The following is an 18,387-nucleotide window of genomic DNA, read 5'->3' on the forward strand; positions in this document are numbered from 1 at the left end:
ATTAAATGGCTGAGATCACCTCCTACCATACCTCACTGCACCCAACCAGACCCTATCCCCTGACACCTTTAAAGGCAGATTTACCAGTTACATTACCCTCAGAATGGCTTTATTTGGGAATAGCCAAAGGAAACACAATTTTGAGATGTGCACACTACAGCAAACCATAGGCAAAGCCATAAAACAAAGGGGAGGAGCACCTTTACAGAGAAAAAGGGGGAGTAAGGAGAGGCTGTTCTAAGGGAAAGGCCAATGGGGGGAAGTAACAGTTCAGGGTGGTAATGGCTTCTCATTGGCTGGGCTGTTGCCAGGTGGGGAGAGAAATCTTCCTTCTGTAGTTAGTGGTTTTACCTCCTGTAGAAGATGCAGGCCTCCCTTTCTTCCTGTGTAAGGTAACTGACAGGGTGTGCCAGGGCATGAGTGCTCCCTCTGCAGGCCTTCTCAACTCGGATTTATTTAAGGTTACTTTTGTTAATTCCCGCCCCCCCCACCCCCCCCACCAACACAGACCCTGACTAGGAAGGCAGATTGATGAGGCAGACCAGGATAACACACAGTGTCTGCATGACAGTAAATTGACTTGAACATCTTTAATCTGAGGAATTCAACACTCCTTCCATTTGCTATCTCAGCTCATCCACATATTAACTTTGTGAGATAAAAGAAGGAAAGTAATATTATTCCCTCTTATAAATATGAAACTAGAAACACATAGATCTTCAGATGCATATGCCCATCCTGTACTTGAGATCACTATCTTGCTGAGGTCCTATGGTACTTTGCTGGCATAAAACCACATTTAGAACCCAGAACTCCTCTTAAAAGTTCAAATATTTGTTTTAGTTACAAGTTTTTGTTTTGATTGGAAAGCACCTCCCAAACGAGCATTGGTTTCAGTAATTGAAACAAAGCAACCATTTGTTTTGAAGTTTTCCCTATTAAAAAAAAATGTGTAAGGAATAGAGTGGCACAGATCCAATATACATAAACAAAGGACAATTTGAATGGGCTTACTGGCAGGAAGTGGCTTAAATTGTTTCCAAAGTTGTATTCTGTTGTTTAGATCAGTGGTCAGCCTGCCCTGGATGTCAACTAGTTGACCACATGTGGAGAGAGAAGGAAGTAGGAAGGCTTTCATATGCCATTTCAAGCAAAACAAAATTGCATGGAACTAGTGGATTTATAGAATAGACAAACTAAGTTAGGGAGTGACGATTCCTTTTTTAAAGGATTTTCTATGGGTTTCCTTTATAATGAGCTCCCATAATGTATTTAAAGCATGATTCCATTTACAGAAATTCTATTTCAACCCAACCTACCAAAAAAGTATCGAACTTTAGTAAAACAAGGTAGAAAATGGATTCATTTCAGACGAAATGGTAATAGGTTCTATGAAAAGACAGCAATACCCTATGTAGAAGTGAAATTACAATCTGTTAATGAAAATAAAACTAACTTATAAATATGCAAATGTGTCAGACACATTTAGGCATAAAGCATCTATTGAATGCTAAACAGTCTGCAACAATGGTGGGTAAAATAACCAACGGCTTACATGCCCTGATTTGGGAAAGGATGCCAATTCTGACAAGCCAGGCACCACCACCACTTCCAGTTTATCTCCTTGCTTTAGCTGTCCCCCTTTCTTCTAGCCTTAGTCATGCTTAGTGCTTTCTCTACAGTTTCCATACTACTGTGCAACAATTAGATTAGAACAAAGACACAAAAGAAAGGATATATTGGAAACTTTAAGATTAAGACCCAGAACTAAAGAACAAAAGCTTCAAAATTTAGTGATTTGTGCACCTTTTATCTTTGTCACAGAATATTATACAAGGATACAAAAATATGGAAATATTAAGTAACCTTTAAAAACTTTTATTTTGAAATAATTGCAAGATAGTATAAGGGACTCTAGTATTCTCTTCATCCAGATTCACCAATTGTTAACATTTATCATATTTGCTTTATTAATCTCATTCTCTATCTGTTGAATCATTTGAGAGCAAATTGAGACATCATACCCCCTGACCCCTAAATTCTGCAATGTGTATTTCCTAAGAACAAGATTGTTCTAAGACCACAGTAAAATTATGCAAATCTGGAAATTTAATATGATTACAATATTATACAGTCCATATTCAAATTTTGCCAATTGTCACATTAATGTTCTTTATCGCTATTTTTCCTAATCCAGGATCACCCATGCATTTAGATGTCTTCTTTAGTCTTCTCTATTTTTCTTTTTGACTGGAACCTGAGCTAACATCTATTGCCAATCTTTTGTTTCGTCTTCTTCTTCTCCCCAAAGCCCCCCAGTACACAGTTGTACATTCTAGTTGTAAGTCCTTCTAGTTGTGGCATGTGGGATGCTGCCTCACCATGGTTTGATGAGTGGTGCCATGTCCACGCCCAGGATCCGAACTGGCGAAACCCTGGGCCACCAAAGCAGAGCACTCGAACTTAACCGCTAACTTAACCACTTGGCCATGGGGCCAGCCCCTTCTTTAGTCTTTAATTTACTCTTTTAATCTGGCACAAATCCTTAGTCTTTGTCTTCTATGATATTAACATTTTTGAAGAGTATGGGGCAGTTATCTAGATTTGTTGGCCTCACATACAGGCTATGCATTTCCTTTTGCAGGAATACTACATTATGCTATGTCTTTTTCAGGAGATTTTATCAGGAGGCACATGATGTTCATTTTCCCCATAACCCGTGATGTTACCTTTGATTATTTGGTTACGGGGATGCGCACCAAATTTCTCTATTGTAAACTTTTTTATCTTTGTAATTAATATGTAATTGTGGGGAGTCATTTTGAGGCTATGTGAATATTATGTTCCATATCACACCTTTATTTTCTAGTTTTAGCATCTTTTGATGATTCTTGCCTAAATTAATTTTGTATTGAGATATAATTCACATATTATAAAATTCACTATTGTAAAGCGTACAATTCAGTGGTTTTCAGTATTTTCACAAGGTTGTGCAACCATCACCATTATCTAATTCCAAAACATTTCATCACCCCAAAAAGAAACCCCTGCACCCCTTAGCATTATTCCCCTTTCCTCCGCTCCCTCCAGCCCCTGGAAACCATTAATTTACTTTCTGTTTCTGTGGATTTGGCTATTTCACACATTTCACTTAAATGGAATCCTACAATATGTGGTCCTTTGTGTCTGGTTTCTTTCATTCAACATAACGTCTTCCAGGTGCATCCAGAAGGTAGTTTTAATCAATACTTCATTCTTTTTTATTTGCCTAAATCAAGTATTACTATGATTATTGAAAACGATGATATTCGAATTACATCGTTCTATCTACACTTATTAGGCAACATTATTTTTATCACTTATTTTACCATTTATCATATTTTATCAGGAAGCTCTTCAAGAAAACTACACAGGTGAATTTTAATAGACATGGTTCCCCCGCCCTCAAGTCGTTTCCAATCTTAGATAAACGGCCTACAGAGATCCCCTTTCCAGGAGTGTACATGATCGTCCCTCATTTCCACTTGAACAAACAGCAATGTGTTCCTCTGTCTCCGCCTGTCACCCCATTGGCTCCGCCCCCTCCTCCAGGTGCCCCCGCCGCCCCCGGCGGCTCAAGAGGAGGAAGTGACGCACCGGAAGTGTCCCTGTTCCCCTTGCAGTGGGGGAAGGAATCAAACCCCCAAGATGGCGGCGTCGTCGGAGGAGCGGATGGCTGAGGAAGGAGGCGGCGGCCACGGCGAGGGCGGCTCCTCCTCGGCCGTCGGCTCTGCTCAGCGCCTGCCTCCCCCGCCCCCACCGCAGCCCCCGCAGCCGGGGTCCCAGGCGCCCCCAGCCCCGGCGCTGGCTCCGGACCAGCTGCCTCAAAACAACACGCTGGTGGCGCTGCCCATCGTAGCCATCGAGAACATCCTCAGCTTTATGTCCTACGACGAAATTAGCCAGCTCCGCCTGGTGAGGCCCCCGCGGGACCCCCGCCGCCCTCTCCGCCGGGCCGAGGTCTGGGGAGGGACGGAGAGGGGGCGCGTTCCCCGGGGAGGGAGACCCCCGCGAGCGCCCGCCGGCGCCGGAGCACGTCCCTCCCGCCCCGAAGTCTCTCTCGGCGCCAGTCCGCGGGGCTTGTCCCCCTCCCGCCCTTCCAGTCGGGGCTGGGGGTGACTGCCCGAGGCCACTCGGCCTTGGGGGGCTCCGTGCCCCCGGCCCGGAAGCGGGGCCGTGGGCGGGGAGGTCGCGGGAGTTGGGCTTCCCACCTGCGCCCGGCTGGAGCGGGCACAGGAGGGGGCTGGCCGCCGCCTTTGGATCTGTCACCTTGCAGCCCAGGCCGGGCTGGGGGAGAAAACTCCGAAGCAGGCGAAACGGTCCCGGCCAGCTTTGGGTTGTCTGCCAGGATAACGTATTGTCCCCTCAACCAGCCAAGTTTCCTTGTTGGAGAGGACAAAGTAAGGCTGGTCAGTTACCCCCAAACCCGGTAGGGGTTCTGAGGAATTGGAGCACGTCTGCGTAGCCCCGACCCCGGCGCCCCAGGAGTGGACCCATGAAGTGGGGCCCTGAGAAATTACCTTTCCGGCTTCGCCTCGCCCCTGCCCCTTCGCACCCAGAGGGAAGGTGCCCCTTGACACCGTGGCTCCTTGACGCGGTTGTTTTCTTTCTTGCAATTCATTTTCAAACTACTCTAATGGTTTACGCCCACCCGCCAGCTCCAGGAGAGGTTTTAGAGCTTAAAATCAGTAGAGTCAGTGATTTATTTTTAAAAAAAAAACGTCATTGGGGTTTTGCTTCACCCCAGAGGTTTGCCGGCAGGTTTGATGTCTTAGTTCGCGCAGGTGTTTTGCTTCCTTTCAGTGAATTTGTAAGTGGTGAGGAAATTGAAGGAGGTGGACATTTTGAAGTGATTGCAAACCGACTCTGTGTAGAAGCTGAATCTGTGGTCAGAATTGTTTGTAAGAGGACAAAGACATATTTCTGAATGTGCTGTGGAGAGCATTTCTTGTTCATCAATATACCATATTTTAGGTTTGCCCCCCCAGTTTAAAACTGATCATAATTGCATTTTGGAAAGGAGCTCACACTTATTTTTTAAAGAAAGCTTGTGAATATTAATTCAAACCGATGACAGGTTTTTTTTCCCACTCAACACAACAGTTCAACCCTGCCGGTCTGCGGGGATGGAAATGCTTCATTTGAAAAGTGATGTTTCTAAATGGATGGGCCCTGAATTTCCAAATCATGTCACCCTAGAATTTCACGTAGGATCTTAAATATTTCTTCACGCTTCTATACAGGATGGTGTTTGATCAAGATTTGTGCTATACATTCGTGATGTCTGCAAGTTGGGCATAACGTTTGATTGAATTGAGCCTTTCAGCCAGACAATGGCTTTGTAAAGCTTGGAATGTCCACAGTTGTCTTTTATAAGTGTTGAGGAAAACTGTGGGTTTTTTGTTCATTCATTAGTCGTTTTACTTTTTTAAAAATTAAGAACATTTTTAAACGGGGGGAACTAGCCTATCCTAGGGGACAGAGTTAAAACACATCCCATAGTTCAATAAATGACATCTCATTCAAGTGAAATATTCTTAATTTTTAAGCATTTATCTATTCTAGGCTTTTAAGGATACAAATTTGGAGTTCCAAACAAAGATTTTTCATAAAGAGTCCCTTACCACCGCACCAACCCCCTTCTCCAAGATTCTATAGCCAGTTTGCTATGGCGCAGACAGTTTTTTTCCTCTCCTTCAGTCACTATTCTCTGATTCTTCTCTTTACTTAAGGTTAATGGATAATTTTTAGATTAAATGGATATCTTTGTGGGGATTTGGAGATGTCTTTGGTTTTAGAGTCGTTGGTTTGGTATCGTAAGTTAGAATTCAGGTGATATTAGAAGAGGAAGGTGTTCCTTCTTGCCACTAGATGTCAGCATTAACTTAATTATGATCTGTTTATGAATTTGGCAGTCGAGTGGCAGTTCCTGGCAGGTGCTTTATATGCCTCTTCTATATAAGTGGCCATTGATACTTAAAGAATTGTTTGCCAAAAAAATCAAGGAACTTTAGTATGTATGCTGCTATCTGGTGTAGAAATGACATAGTCCCTTTTATTGTAAGTATTTTTTGGAGTGGAATTAAGGCTGGATGTGTTTGGAAGAGTATGATATTAATTGAGAACAGAATTAGTTTCCATAAAGCTAAATGTTGACTTTGTGGTGGCTGATGAGCGAGCTGATATATTTTCAGATGTCTGGTTTTTTCTTCCTTCCCAATTTACTTGCCTTATTAGCACCTCAATCATAATTATTGTTAGCACCTAAATTAGAGGACAGGTCCACAATCCATGTACTTGTTACTATGTATTTTCTTTAAAAGATTTGCTCCAAGTTGAAATTGCTAAAATGACATTTTTCAATTATTTGTGCAGTTTAGTTGATGATAGCCTTTGCTTCCTGCCGCCATAAATAATTGAAATTTGACTCTTCAGTCCAGTTATTTCCAAGGGACTATCCAAATGCCTTATTAACTTTTTTTCTGCCATTGTCTATTGCTCCAAAAACGTACCCAGAGCCTGGAGATCCTGGTTACACAGAAATAGTTCTTTAAATATTTAACTCCAATGTACTTAAAATTATTTAGCTGAACACAACTTTTGAAATGACAAAACATGTACTTTGAGTTGTTTTTCTGGTGAATCAGGCAGTTTGTGCTGATGTAGCGTTAGACTGTTTGCCTAAGCCCCCTTGACAAGTATGAGGGTTTCTGAAACAAGTGGCAAAGGTTAAGAAGGGAGGTCCTACCCCTAGTTAGGGAGCAGATCAAAGCAAGCTTGTATAACTGACTCATGAGTACAATGTTCACTCACTGAAAAACGAGTATGGAAGGCTTTTTAAAAGATGTTTTAGGGGCCAGCCCGGTGGTGTAGTGGTTGAGTTTGCACTCTTCACTCTGGTGGCCTTGGGTTCACAGGGTTGGATCCTGGGCACAGACCTACACAGGGCTCATCAAGCCATGCTGTGGCAGTGTCCCACATGCAAAGTGGAGGAAGATTGGGACAGATGTTAGCTCAGGGACAGTCTTCCTCACCATAAACAAAAGATGCTTTAGAGAGGTCCTATCAGATTTTTTCCTGTGGGATTCTAGTGGAACTCCTTTAAATTTAATGGAATCCTATTAGTGGTTCAGGACATAAATTTGACTGAAGGTTAAATTCAGAAGTCTTGCTTATTTGGAATGAAATTTTCCAGTCAGTAACAAAATAAGTGAATACATGCTTTCATCTCAAGATCTTTCTCTAGAGCACTGTACCTAGTTAAATCTGTTACCCATTTATAGTTCCTTTCACAGCTTTTCTTCAGATGTGTTAGAAAGTTTCAGTTATAGAGAGGGTTGATTGGTAGGAAATATGAAGGAAAATGAGAAACCATTCCTTTCTTTTTTAATAGGAAATCTGTCTTCCTCATATCTCTTGCTCTGTACCAGTGGTTCTCAAATTTTTTTGTCCTAGGGCACCTTTACACTCTTAAAAGTTATTGAGGACTCTAAGAGCTTACCTTAGAAAATTCTCGAAAACACAAGAATACATAGTACGTATTTCACGAGCCGTCAGAACAATATCACCATATGTCGTGTTGCCTCTGGAAAACTCCACTGGATGTTGTGAGACGAGTGAAAATGGCAAATAACATCTTAGTATTATGAAAATAGTTTGCCCTAGCAGACCGTCAAAAGGGTGTTGGGGGGCCAGCCTGGTGGCGCAGTGGTTAAGTGCGCACGTTCCGCTTCTTGGCGGCTCAGGGTTCGCTGGTGCGGATCCCGGGTGCAGACATGGCACCGCTTGGCAAAAGCCATGCTGTGGTAGGTGTCCCATGGATAAAGTAGAGGAAGATGGGCATGGATGTTAGCTCAGGGCCAGTCTTCCTCAGCAAAAAGAGGAGGATTGGCAGTAGTTAGCTCAGGGCTAATCTTCCTCAAAAAAAAAAAAGGGGGTCTTGGGAACCTCAGGGGCCCCTAGATCACACTTTGAGAACCAAAGTGCTCAAAGTTGCTGCTGTCTATTGCTGTATTATAGAGAATACACTCTCTATATTGCTGAGTTTGTTTTTTCCCCACCATCTCATTGTCAGGTTGTTGATTTTATTAATGGGTACTTAAGTACAGGTGACAAGATAATATCTTGGGGACAATTCATTCTTCCTGCAGATTCTAGTCGCAAGGTGAAGGGGTTCAATCAGTAACCCTGTTCACAGTCTCTTCGCTGGGACAGAACGCACACACCTTCCTTGAGCACACTTACACAGCACCTGGATAACAGATGCAAAGACTGTGAATGCAAGAGTGTTGAGATTGGTCAGGAAAGGCCTCCTCAAGATAATGAGTTTTTATCCAGTCAGTAAGGTGGAAGAACATGCTCGGCAGAAAAGAATGATGTATAACGTAATGCAGTAATTGGAGATCGGTGACTGCTTAGAGGGCTGAAGATGGGATTGAATTGGGATATGTGAAGTTTGAGATGTCGTAGATTAGTGGTCACACTCCCCGCCTACTTTCCACCTTTCGTATTGCACAGACCAGTCAAGTTTAAGAAACTGTTTATGAGAACCTTCAGGGTTGACGGTGTTTGGTAGGGAAAGTAAGTAAGGATGTTAAAAAACCAAAAGTTCCATCTCTTGTCATCATCCTCATTTCATATAAGAGACCTGATGCCCCTGTACTCCCTGGTATACTGAGTAGCATAGATTCTTACAGTATTGGGGCGGGTGCTATCTTCGAGGGATGGCCTATGCATGTAAATGCAATTTCATGATTTTTGAGAGTAGGAGTAAAAGATAACCTTGGATAGAGGTTTCTTCCAACCCCCTACATCTAGCATCTTGCACTGCAGATTGATTAAAACTGGCATTGAGGGGCTGGCCCTGAGGCCGAGTGGTTAAGTTCGCGCGCTCCACTGCAGGCGGCTCAGTGTTTCGTTGGTTCGAATCCTGGGCGCGGACATGGCACTGCTCATCAAACCACGCTGAGGCGGCGGCCCACATGCCACAACTAGAAGGACCCACAACGAAGAATATACAACTATGTACGGGGGGGGCTTTGGGGAGGAAAAGGAAAAAAAACAAAATCTTTAAAAAAAAAATAAATTAATTAAAAAAAAAACCCCGGCATTGAGCTGTTTGGTTTCTCAGACATCTTAGGCCTGTCCAGTCACATGCTCTTTCCTCTGCCTACAGCCTCGCCTTTGTTTCCCTCTCATAGAAAATATCTGTACATTCAAGACACACCCGAAGTGTTAGTAGCTCAGTAAAGCCTTCTGTGGTTCTTCTCTGAACTTTCCCGTTGCATCATTATTGCACTTATATGTTATATTGGAATTATCTTTGGAAGGGCCTGTTTTCCACTAAATTTAAGCTCCACATATCCTTTCATCACAAATCCTGATGGCCTTAGTCTGTGGTACAATATAAGTAGTCAGTATTTGTTGAATAAATGAAATAGTTTTTAAAACATTTCACTCTTCTGAGTAAACAGCAGAAAGTATGTCATTGTGAAATAAAAGTATTTTCTGTATAAATTATAATATTATTGAAAAATCACTTGCTTAATATTTACCCCCAACAGAGGGGATTGGAAAATTTTTAATAATTTAAAGTTTTTGTTCACCCAGAATGTCTTAAACATTCTACAAGACCATTTTAAGAAGCTAGGTGGCTAAAAAAAGTGCTCTTGATAAGAATAAAAATTGATAAGGTAATCTGAAGCTAGTGTGTAATTAATAAGAATAGCCATTTATAGTAGTGCCTCAGGCTCCTTCATTATAATCAGTACTCAGTTCCTGCATTAATGAGGAGAATAATGATAAAGATAATAAAAAACTGCGAATAATCAGAAAGGCTTTTCTCTTTGGCTTTTAGGATACGTTATAGAAGTCCTGGGGACAGACTTCCCAATTGTTTTGCTCAGGCTAATATTAAAATTATATTTATAATGAATATTTATTTTATCCCACACACATGTTATGACATTATATATAATGTCATTTTGCCCCTAAATACTTATATAATCACAATATCTTCACTTCCAAAGGATTTAACATTTCATTTTATATTCACATTTCTCTCAATTGTCCCGAAAATATCCTTTATAGCTGGGGGTGGGGGTAAGGGTCTTGAATCTAATAAAACAGTCTCTTTAATCTAGAACATTCCCCCCACTTTTTTCACTCTTTCACACAGTTGACTTTTGAGGAATCCAGCCAGATGGCTTGTAAAATGTTCCACAGCGCAGATTCGTGTGATTGTGCCCTCGTGATTCACTTCTGGCTTTGAACTTTGATGGGAAGATCTTGGTCCAGCTCCATCTCTCTGAATTTTAGTAGTGTGGTGAGAGCCCTTAATGTCCTTAAAATCCCGTATTGCCTCAGGAAGTCCTGCTTTCTAGACTGCTGCCAACACTTTCTGTGTTGAGATCCTAATCAGTTGAGATAATTAAGATAATTATTTCAATCTATATAGCTGCAGATTACTAAATTTAAGACACTAATTTGAAGACCTGGATTCTTAGTTTCACTTTTGCCACTGAATAGCTAGATGACCTTGCACAAATGACATAATATCTTAAAGCCCCAGTCTTCCCACTGTAAAAAGAAAGCATAGGTTCTGGTGTCTAAGTTCCTTTCAGTTCAAAGGTCATTAACAAGCAGCCTAATCTTTGGATATAGCTTCTGGATTAATTGGAGAAAAACATCAAGTGTTTGATGCATTTGAGAACTATAGAGCACTAAATGAGCACATAAAAAATATAGTTCTGTTACAATATTTCCTTGATTCTATAACATTTTTTGAAATCAGAATGCATCTTGATCAACTTGTATGTATATTATTGTGGCAGTGCTTTTTTTTTCCAGAAGAGTTTTTATTAAATTGATAACATGTCTTATAGTTTCTACGGCATCTTGAATAAAACCAAGAAGTCTAGCATACAAGCCATCTAAGACATCTAAGAAAGAAATGCTTCACTTATAATTGTAGGGCATCATACATTGTAAAACTATTCCAACATCAAATATTAAAATATGAAAAAATGTGTATCTTAGAATCAACTAAGATTTGATATTAAAGATTAAGTTTAATAGGTAAATTGTGAGTTTCACAAATGTATGGCATATGTGTCTTCATTGTTAAGAAGGGCCATGGTGGCACAAGAATTCGAAAAAGATGTCTAAAGAAACACAAGTGAAGAGAATTTTTTGTTACTGACCACTTACGTTGGAAATGATGAAAAAGATAAACATGGCATTTTTAAATCCTTAAGTAATTAACAAAGAAAAACCACATCTGTTCTCTCACACTAGAACAGCAGGTAACAGTGGGGCCCAAGCTAAATTTCTTCATTCTAGACTGATTTATTCCATTAGTTCTCTTTTGTTTTTATAGTGTATTTTTGCTAATTTCTAAATGCACTGATGGTTTTTGACATAGTCATCATCTTTGTCTCTTAGATTCCAGAATTTTATTCTACTGTCTTGGGTAAATTGCCAAATTACTAGGATTTTTGTTTAGTTGTAATAGGGAAATAAAAAAATTTTCCTTTAGCCTTGGGAAATTATTAAAATACCCATAAATATAGAGCTAGACTTTAAATGAGATAATTTTGCGTTGCAAGTTAGCATCCATTGTCTGCAGTTATCGTTAAACTGCTTACCTTTGGGAAAATCAGTGTTTCTGTTTTCCAGAGGTCACTTTGCTTCTTTCTGAGTCCTGAGCAAAAGATAGAGGATCTCTCGTGTCTGTTTTTTTGTGCTATCGGTCCATCAGTGCTTACTGAACGTGAAAGGAAGAGTACCACATTAAATACTGCTCTCTTCTTACAATATTGACTAGCGCTTAAAATATTTTTGACTTTGGCTTTTGTGGTGCTGTTCTAATTTGTCTGTCTTTGTGACCTCTTATTTTCTGGTCTTTTTACCAGCTTTTAACTTAAATGTCAGCTGAGCCTCTGTTTTTAAGCCTTTATTTTCTTACCTCACACTTCTTCCTTTGGGGGTTCATCTACAGTGATTTCAGCTATCCACACATGAGATTTCCAGAACCGTAACTTTAGCACTAATATTATAGTTGCTTACAGAAATCGATGAGTTAACTGTCCCAATACTAGATCTTTCAGAAACCGGGTGGTCTTTTTAAAGTTATTTCTCAATCCTATCTGATTTCCCTGCTCAAAATGTGGGAGATTTTATTTCTCCCAACTTTGCCTACACATCAGATCTAACTTCAGAAGTAGTTTGCTTGCTCATGGCTTATTCATTCCACATTTTGTGCCTCTGCATATGCCACCACCTCTGACTTAGCAGGCCTTGCCCTCTCTTCCTTCGAAGCCTAATTCAAATCTTGTATCATCTGAAGTCTTCCCTGGTTGACCTTAATGGTTATTAATTCGTCTTCTCGTCACCCAGTCAGCACTCAGATCCTCATAATAGTCAGCACTCAAATATTCCACTGAGTTTCTAGATTATTAAAAGACAGCTGATTCCTAGGAGTTAACTAGATTCAGTGCAGCAAAATTCGTGTATAATAAAATAACTTAGACAGTACCTTAGAAACTATTACAGTAATAACTGACCTTAATTTTTTTCTTTGAAATTTATTGCTGCTAAAATATTATTTCTAATATTTCATCTCAGAAGTAGAGGTTTTAGAGTCCACAAAGACAAGAAGTGTTTTTCTACAAGATTGTCCCTCACATCAAATAGTTTTAACAACAAAAAATCGTTTTTACAACCCCTAATTTTGTTCTCCAAAGGTACCACTTTCAAGTCTTTGAGCAGCTTTTCTTTTCTTTGATGTCATCTGTTCGCTTTGTATTACGAAAGATGAAACTTGAGTCTGCTCTGTTCGCCTTCATCACACATACAGATAGACGCCCACTTCTTTTCTTCCTCCAATAACACAATAAAAGCTTCTTTTTTCCTCACATAAAGTTCAGTACTGGTGTTTGTGACAATGTGATTATTCAGAATTGGGGTACTGGTTCTCAAAGTGTGATCCAGGGATCCCAGAGGGGTTCCCAAGACCCTTTCAGGGAGTCTGTAAGAGCTGAAATATTTTTATTATAGCACTAAAATGTTATTTTCATTTTTAACAAGTATGTAGTGGAGCTTTCCAGTAGCTATGTGACACGTGATGGATGTCATACTGATAGCTGATGAAATATGTGCTTGTGACTTGTGTTTTCTAGAATTTTCTAAGGAAAGAATACCTCAGTAGATTGAGTGCAGCAGCATATATGAGGATTCACTTCTGTTCTATTAAACCACAAATCAAAGAGATTTGTAAAAATGTAACTCACTAAATATTTTGTTTTAGAGAAGTTACTTTTTCTTAAAAAGTTATGTTAAAATGTATTAGTTTTACTAGTTATTTTTTCAGTATATGCTGAACAAATGTTAACTGATTTAGTTTAGTTAGAAATAGATTCTCCTATATTTTAAAATATCATTTATTAGGAATTACTCTTAGTATTTAAAATTTGTTGTTTTAATTTATTTTGAAATTGAAAACAACTGTTTTCCTTAATACCTTTCATTTGGCATGCTGTGATTTAGGAAGGATCTAGTATTTAATATTAGACTGTTTAAGCCTTCATAAACTTCAACCTAGTTTGCCAGAATTTTTGTCCGTATATTCTCAGGATAAAGCAAACTTATATCAAGGGTTTCATCAAGATTTCATTTCAACAAGTATTTGACAAGCATTTGTGCTTGGATGCTTGCCATGAGAGGTCGAGGCACAAGACAGCTGCTGCCTGATTGATGGGGCCTCGATACAGAGTTATCTCAGTGTTTTGCCTTTCAGCATCCACACCTGTATGGTGAGAATTAGCTGGTTCAGGTGGATTTTCAGGTTGATGATTCTGAGTCACTGCAAAATCTCAGAGATCAAAGAACAAACAGATTTTGTGCACTAGATTCCATTAAGGTAAGAAAGATGCTGGGATATCTCAGAAATAGAACTAAGTATATAGAGCAGAGTTTTCGAGTTGGTACTAAGTTAAAATTTATTCAACATAATTTTTACCAAGGGATTTAGCATGTATTGTTTCATTTAATCCTAACGAAATTCCTCTGAGTTAGATACTATCCACAGTTTACAGACGGCTGGCTCAGGCTTTCAAATGGTAGCTGACTTGCTCAAGGATGCATAAAGGTTAGACTCAAATTTAGGTGTTCTGACTTTTGATCCTGTACTTTCCCTGTATAAAAACACCATTTTCCTTAAGGATTCAGAATAGTTGAGTTCTGCTGCATATGTTAAGATATTTTGGAGGATATGACAGTAGTGTAGACTAACTTTCTATAGTTAACGCTAATCACTAGTGGAAATAAATTAGCATTCTCATTCTGGTTATAGATCATATAAACTTTGTGGGAGGTTGAAGTTAAGTTTGAGTATACATTTTTGGCTAAAGGAGAATTTCTTTGTTCCAAACCATTAAAACCTTTGAGTATGTTGTCTTACCTATCTTTAGTGCTACAGTTTCTGACCATAATAGTGGGGATGCATTCAGAACATTAAACAAATGCTTGAAGTAAAGTAGTAAATTATTGCTCCCCTACACATATGAATTTCTTAATGTGATAGTGCAAGAGTTACAAAGTATGAGGGATTCATCCACATAGATACTGATTCAGAGATTCGATGGCAAACTGAGGAATGGTACCAGCACAGAGAACTTTCAGCCATCAGTTACGAGTCTAAGTTAATTGTCTTTTATTTATTTGGTTATTGCTTTTTAAAATTCTTCTTTCTCTTCCTCTCTCCCCATAGGTTTGTAAAAGAATGGATTTGGTCTGCCAGAGAATGTTGAATCAGGGATTTCTCAAAGTAGAGAGGTACCATAATCTATGTCAGAAACAAGTTAAAGCACAACTCCCAAGGTATGTTATGGCTAGCAGTGGCAATAATTTACAGTTGGGGGTTTTGGTTTCGCTTGTTTGTTTCTTGATTTCTTTAAAGAAATCTCATTGACAGTTGACATGTTAAGTGGTTTCCAAGTTTTTGTAGCAGAGGGTACACAGATGACAGTAAGTGATTTTTACTATAGTTTGTCCACTCTCCCCGTTTCTGTTCAACATTTTACTGGAGGTTCTAGCCAGGGCAGTTAGACAAGAAAATGAAATAAAAGGCATCCAGATTGGAAAGGAAAAAGTAAAACTCTCTTTATCCACAGATGACATGATCTTGTATGTAAAGACTACACTAATTATTAGAGCTACTAAACAAGTTCAGCAGGGATACAGGATACAAGATCAATATGTAAAAACCAATTGTATACACTAACAATAAACAATCCAAAACTAAAAAAGACAACTTCATTTACAGTAGCATCTAAAAGACTATAAAATACTCAACAAAAGGAGTGTGAGACTTGCACGCTGAAAGCTGCAAGATATTGTTAAAAATAGTTAAAAAGACTTAAATGGAAAGACATTCTGTGTCCACAGGTTGGAAGACTTCGTATTGTTAAGATGATGGCACTCCCCAAATTGATCTGTACTGTCGCTGCGGTCCATACCAAAATCTTAGCGGTCTTCTTTGCAGAGATTGATAGGCTGATCCTATAATGCCTATGGAAATACAAGACTCAGAATAATCAAAGCAGTCTTGAAAACAAAGGACAAAGTTGGTGGAGGACTACCACTTCCCAATTTCAAAACTTAGTACAAAGCTACAGTAATCAAAATAGTGTGGTACTGCCTTAAGGAGAGACATAGGGATCGATGGAATAGAATTGAGAGTCCAGAAAATTAACTCTTACATTTTTAGTCAATTGATTTTCAAGGCTGCCAAGACAATTTAGTGGAGAAAGAATAATGTTTTCAAAAAATGATGCTAGAACAGCTGAGTATGCAAAAGAATGAAGTTGGACTCCTTCCTCACACCAATACAAAATTAGCTCAAAATAGATCATAGACCTAAGTGTAAATGTCACTGCTATACTATAAAACCCTTAGACAAAAACATAGCACTAATCTTCATGAATGTGGATCAGGCAGTGGTTTCTGAGGTATGACACCAAAAGCACAAATAACAAAAGGAAAAAGTAGGCAAACTAGACTTCATCAAAATTTAAAACTTCTGTGCCTCAAAGGATAACATCAAGAAAGTGAAAATACAACCCACAGAATGGGAGAAAATATTTGCAGTTCATATATCTAATAAAGGACTTGTATCCAGATTGTATGAGGACCTCTTAGAACGCAACAATAAAAAGAAATAACCCAATTTAAAAGTAGGTAAAGGATTTTAATAGACGTTTCTCCAAAGAAGATATACTAAAGGCCAACAAGCACATGAAAGATGCTCAATCAACATCATTAGTTGTCAGAGCATTGAAAATCAAAACACTATGTGATACCACTTTCTACCCACTAAGATGGCTGAAACAAAAAAGACAAAAAATATTGGGAAGGATGTGGACAAATTGGAACCTTCATAAATTACTGGTGGGATTATAAAACAGTGCAGCCAATTTAGAAAACAGTTTGTTCCTCAAAAAGTTAAATATAGAGTCATGTGATGACCCAGCCGTTTCACTCCTAGGTATACACCCAAGAGAAATGAAAATATATCCACACAAAAACTTGTACATGAATGTTCACAGCAGCATTTTTCATGATAGCCAAAAAGTGGAAACAACCCAAAAGTCCATCAGCTGATGAATGGATAATCAGGATGATGGAATGTCCATATAATAGAATATTGTTTAGTAAAAAGGAATGAAGTATTGATACAGGCTACAACGTGGGTGAGCCTTGAAGACTGTGCTAAGTGAAAGATAACACAAAACACCACATAACGTGCAATTCCAGTTCCCTGAAAGGTCCAGGATAGGAACATCCGTAGAAACGTAAAGTAGATTAGTGGTTGCCAGGGGCTGGAGAATGGAGTGACTGATAGTTGTAACAGGCTTTCTTTTTGTGGTAATGAAAATGTGATGAAATTAGGTAGTGGGGATGGATACACAAGTGTGAATATACCAAAACCCACTAAATTGTGTGCTTTAAAAATGAATTTTATTATGTGAATTATTTCTAATAAAACTGTTTAAAAAGTTTATGAGCTGATTCTGTGGGCAAAAACATATAGTCTCTTGTCTATATATCCATGTGTAATTCTTTCATTTATCTCTGATTCAGATAGCCATTAGGCTTGATAGTCAAAACAGAAGACTAATATTTGTATTAGTCTTTGGCAAGGATTTCTGGATATAGTGATTCATTTATCATTACAGTTAAATTATGACCCAGTTGTAGATTTCTAAATTAACATGTAATTGTTAGACTGTTCTCTCAAGGCATTTTGACTGGGTGACATTTTAGTCTGTGGTGGCTCTTTAATGGTTACTTTTTGTTTAATCACAGGAGAGAGTCGGAAAGGAGAAACCATTCATTAGCTCGCCATGCAGACATCCTTGCTGCTGTTGAAACAAGGCTATCACTATTAAATATGACTTTCATGAAGTATGTGGATTCCAATCTCTGTTGCTTCATCCCAGGAAAGGTAAAATAGAATTGCTTACCTAGAACAGCTGGATTGCACTATGTAAACCTTTTTTTAATGTCAGAATTGTTCCTACTCCTCAGAAGTGAATTTCTGTGGGTGGATTTGTATAGCTTCTTTACAGTAACTGATATAAATATGTATCATTTATGTGATCTTTATATTTTAAGTTCTAATTATGAACTATGCAGTGGAAGTTCTGTTCTCTAGGGAAGCTTGTTAAGAGTTCATACTGAGGAAAAAATTCTCAGCTTTTACTCTTGGTTAAGATGCCAGACGTACAGCAATGAACAAGATAGGTATTGTCCCCGCCTTCAGGATTGTTATAATTTGGGGGACGTGGAGGAGGAGGGACAAGCTGGTTTTTGTCTTGTTGAGAAACGTTTCATGAAGACAACTTAGAAACTTCCAGATTTGACAGAATCAATAATTACTGTATAGCAGTGTCCTCAGAGCTACGCCATAGCGCTAGTTAGAAATAAGGGCATTGTGGCATACTTACTGTTACTAAATTAAGAGACCCCAGCATTTAGCATGCTCTCAAACCTTCAGGAGTATCTTGCTTCTTGAATTCGTAAATTCAGATGATACATGTCTGTATCTCTTTATATGGAAGGGGCAGAAATGGAATTAAACATTTTGCTGCCTAGTTGATACTAGCAAAAGCTTCCCTTAACACGAAACGAATTAATAACTACTAAAATTTGAACATTCTCTTTTTATTGTTTCCATAGATAATTAACATTGGCATTATTTTGTATGTACTTTCTCCATTTTCAGTTTTCTATGATGTTTGTTTTGGGGAAGAATCCTGTTTCTTATTTTATTTGAAATATTCTTTGGTA

General features: G+C 38.9%; 1 protein-coding gene and 1 long non-coding RNA gene across 2 annotated transcripts in view; one reads left to right on the top strand and one right to left on the bottom strand.

Annotated features, from left to right (window-relative positions):
* Positions 1–3,642: 3,642 nt before the first annotated feature.
* FBXO28 (F-box protein 28) overlaps positions 3,643–18,387 on the top strand; it is a 29,362-nt gene continuing 14,617 nt past the window's right edge. Inside the window, exons 1-3 of the mRNA XM_014844319.3 lie at positions 3,643–3,954; positions 14,807–14,916; positions 17,404–17,542. Of these exons, the coding sequence (XP_014699805.1) occupies positions 3,688–3,954; positions 14,807–14,916; positions 17,404–17,542 (516 nt within the window). The 5' untranslated portion in view covers positions 3,643–3,687. The remainder of the gene's footprint in view (positions 3,955–14,806; positions 14,917–17,403; positions 17,543–18,387) is intronic.
* LOC123282177 (uncharacterized) overlaps positions 15,176–18,387 on the bottom strand; it is a 54,006-nt gene continuing 50,794 nt past the window's right edge. Inside the window, exon 3 of the long non-coding RNA XR_011499483.1 lies at positions 15,176–15,606. This is a non-coding gene — a long non-coding RNA (uncharacterized lncRNA). The remainder of the gene's footprint in view (positions 15,607–18,387) is intronic.

This window comes from Equus asinus, chromosome 30 (genome assembly GCF_041296235.1).
Source record: "Equus asinus isolate D_3611 breed Donkey chromosome 30, EquAss-T2T_v2, whole genome shotgun sequence".
Classification (NCBI taxonomy): domain Eukaryota; kingdom Metazoa; phylum Chordata; class Mammalia; order Perissodactyla; family Equidae; genus Equus; species Equus asinus.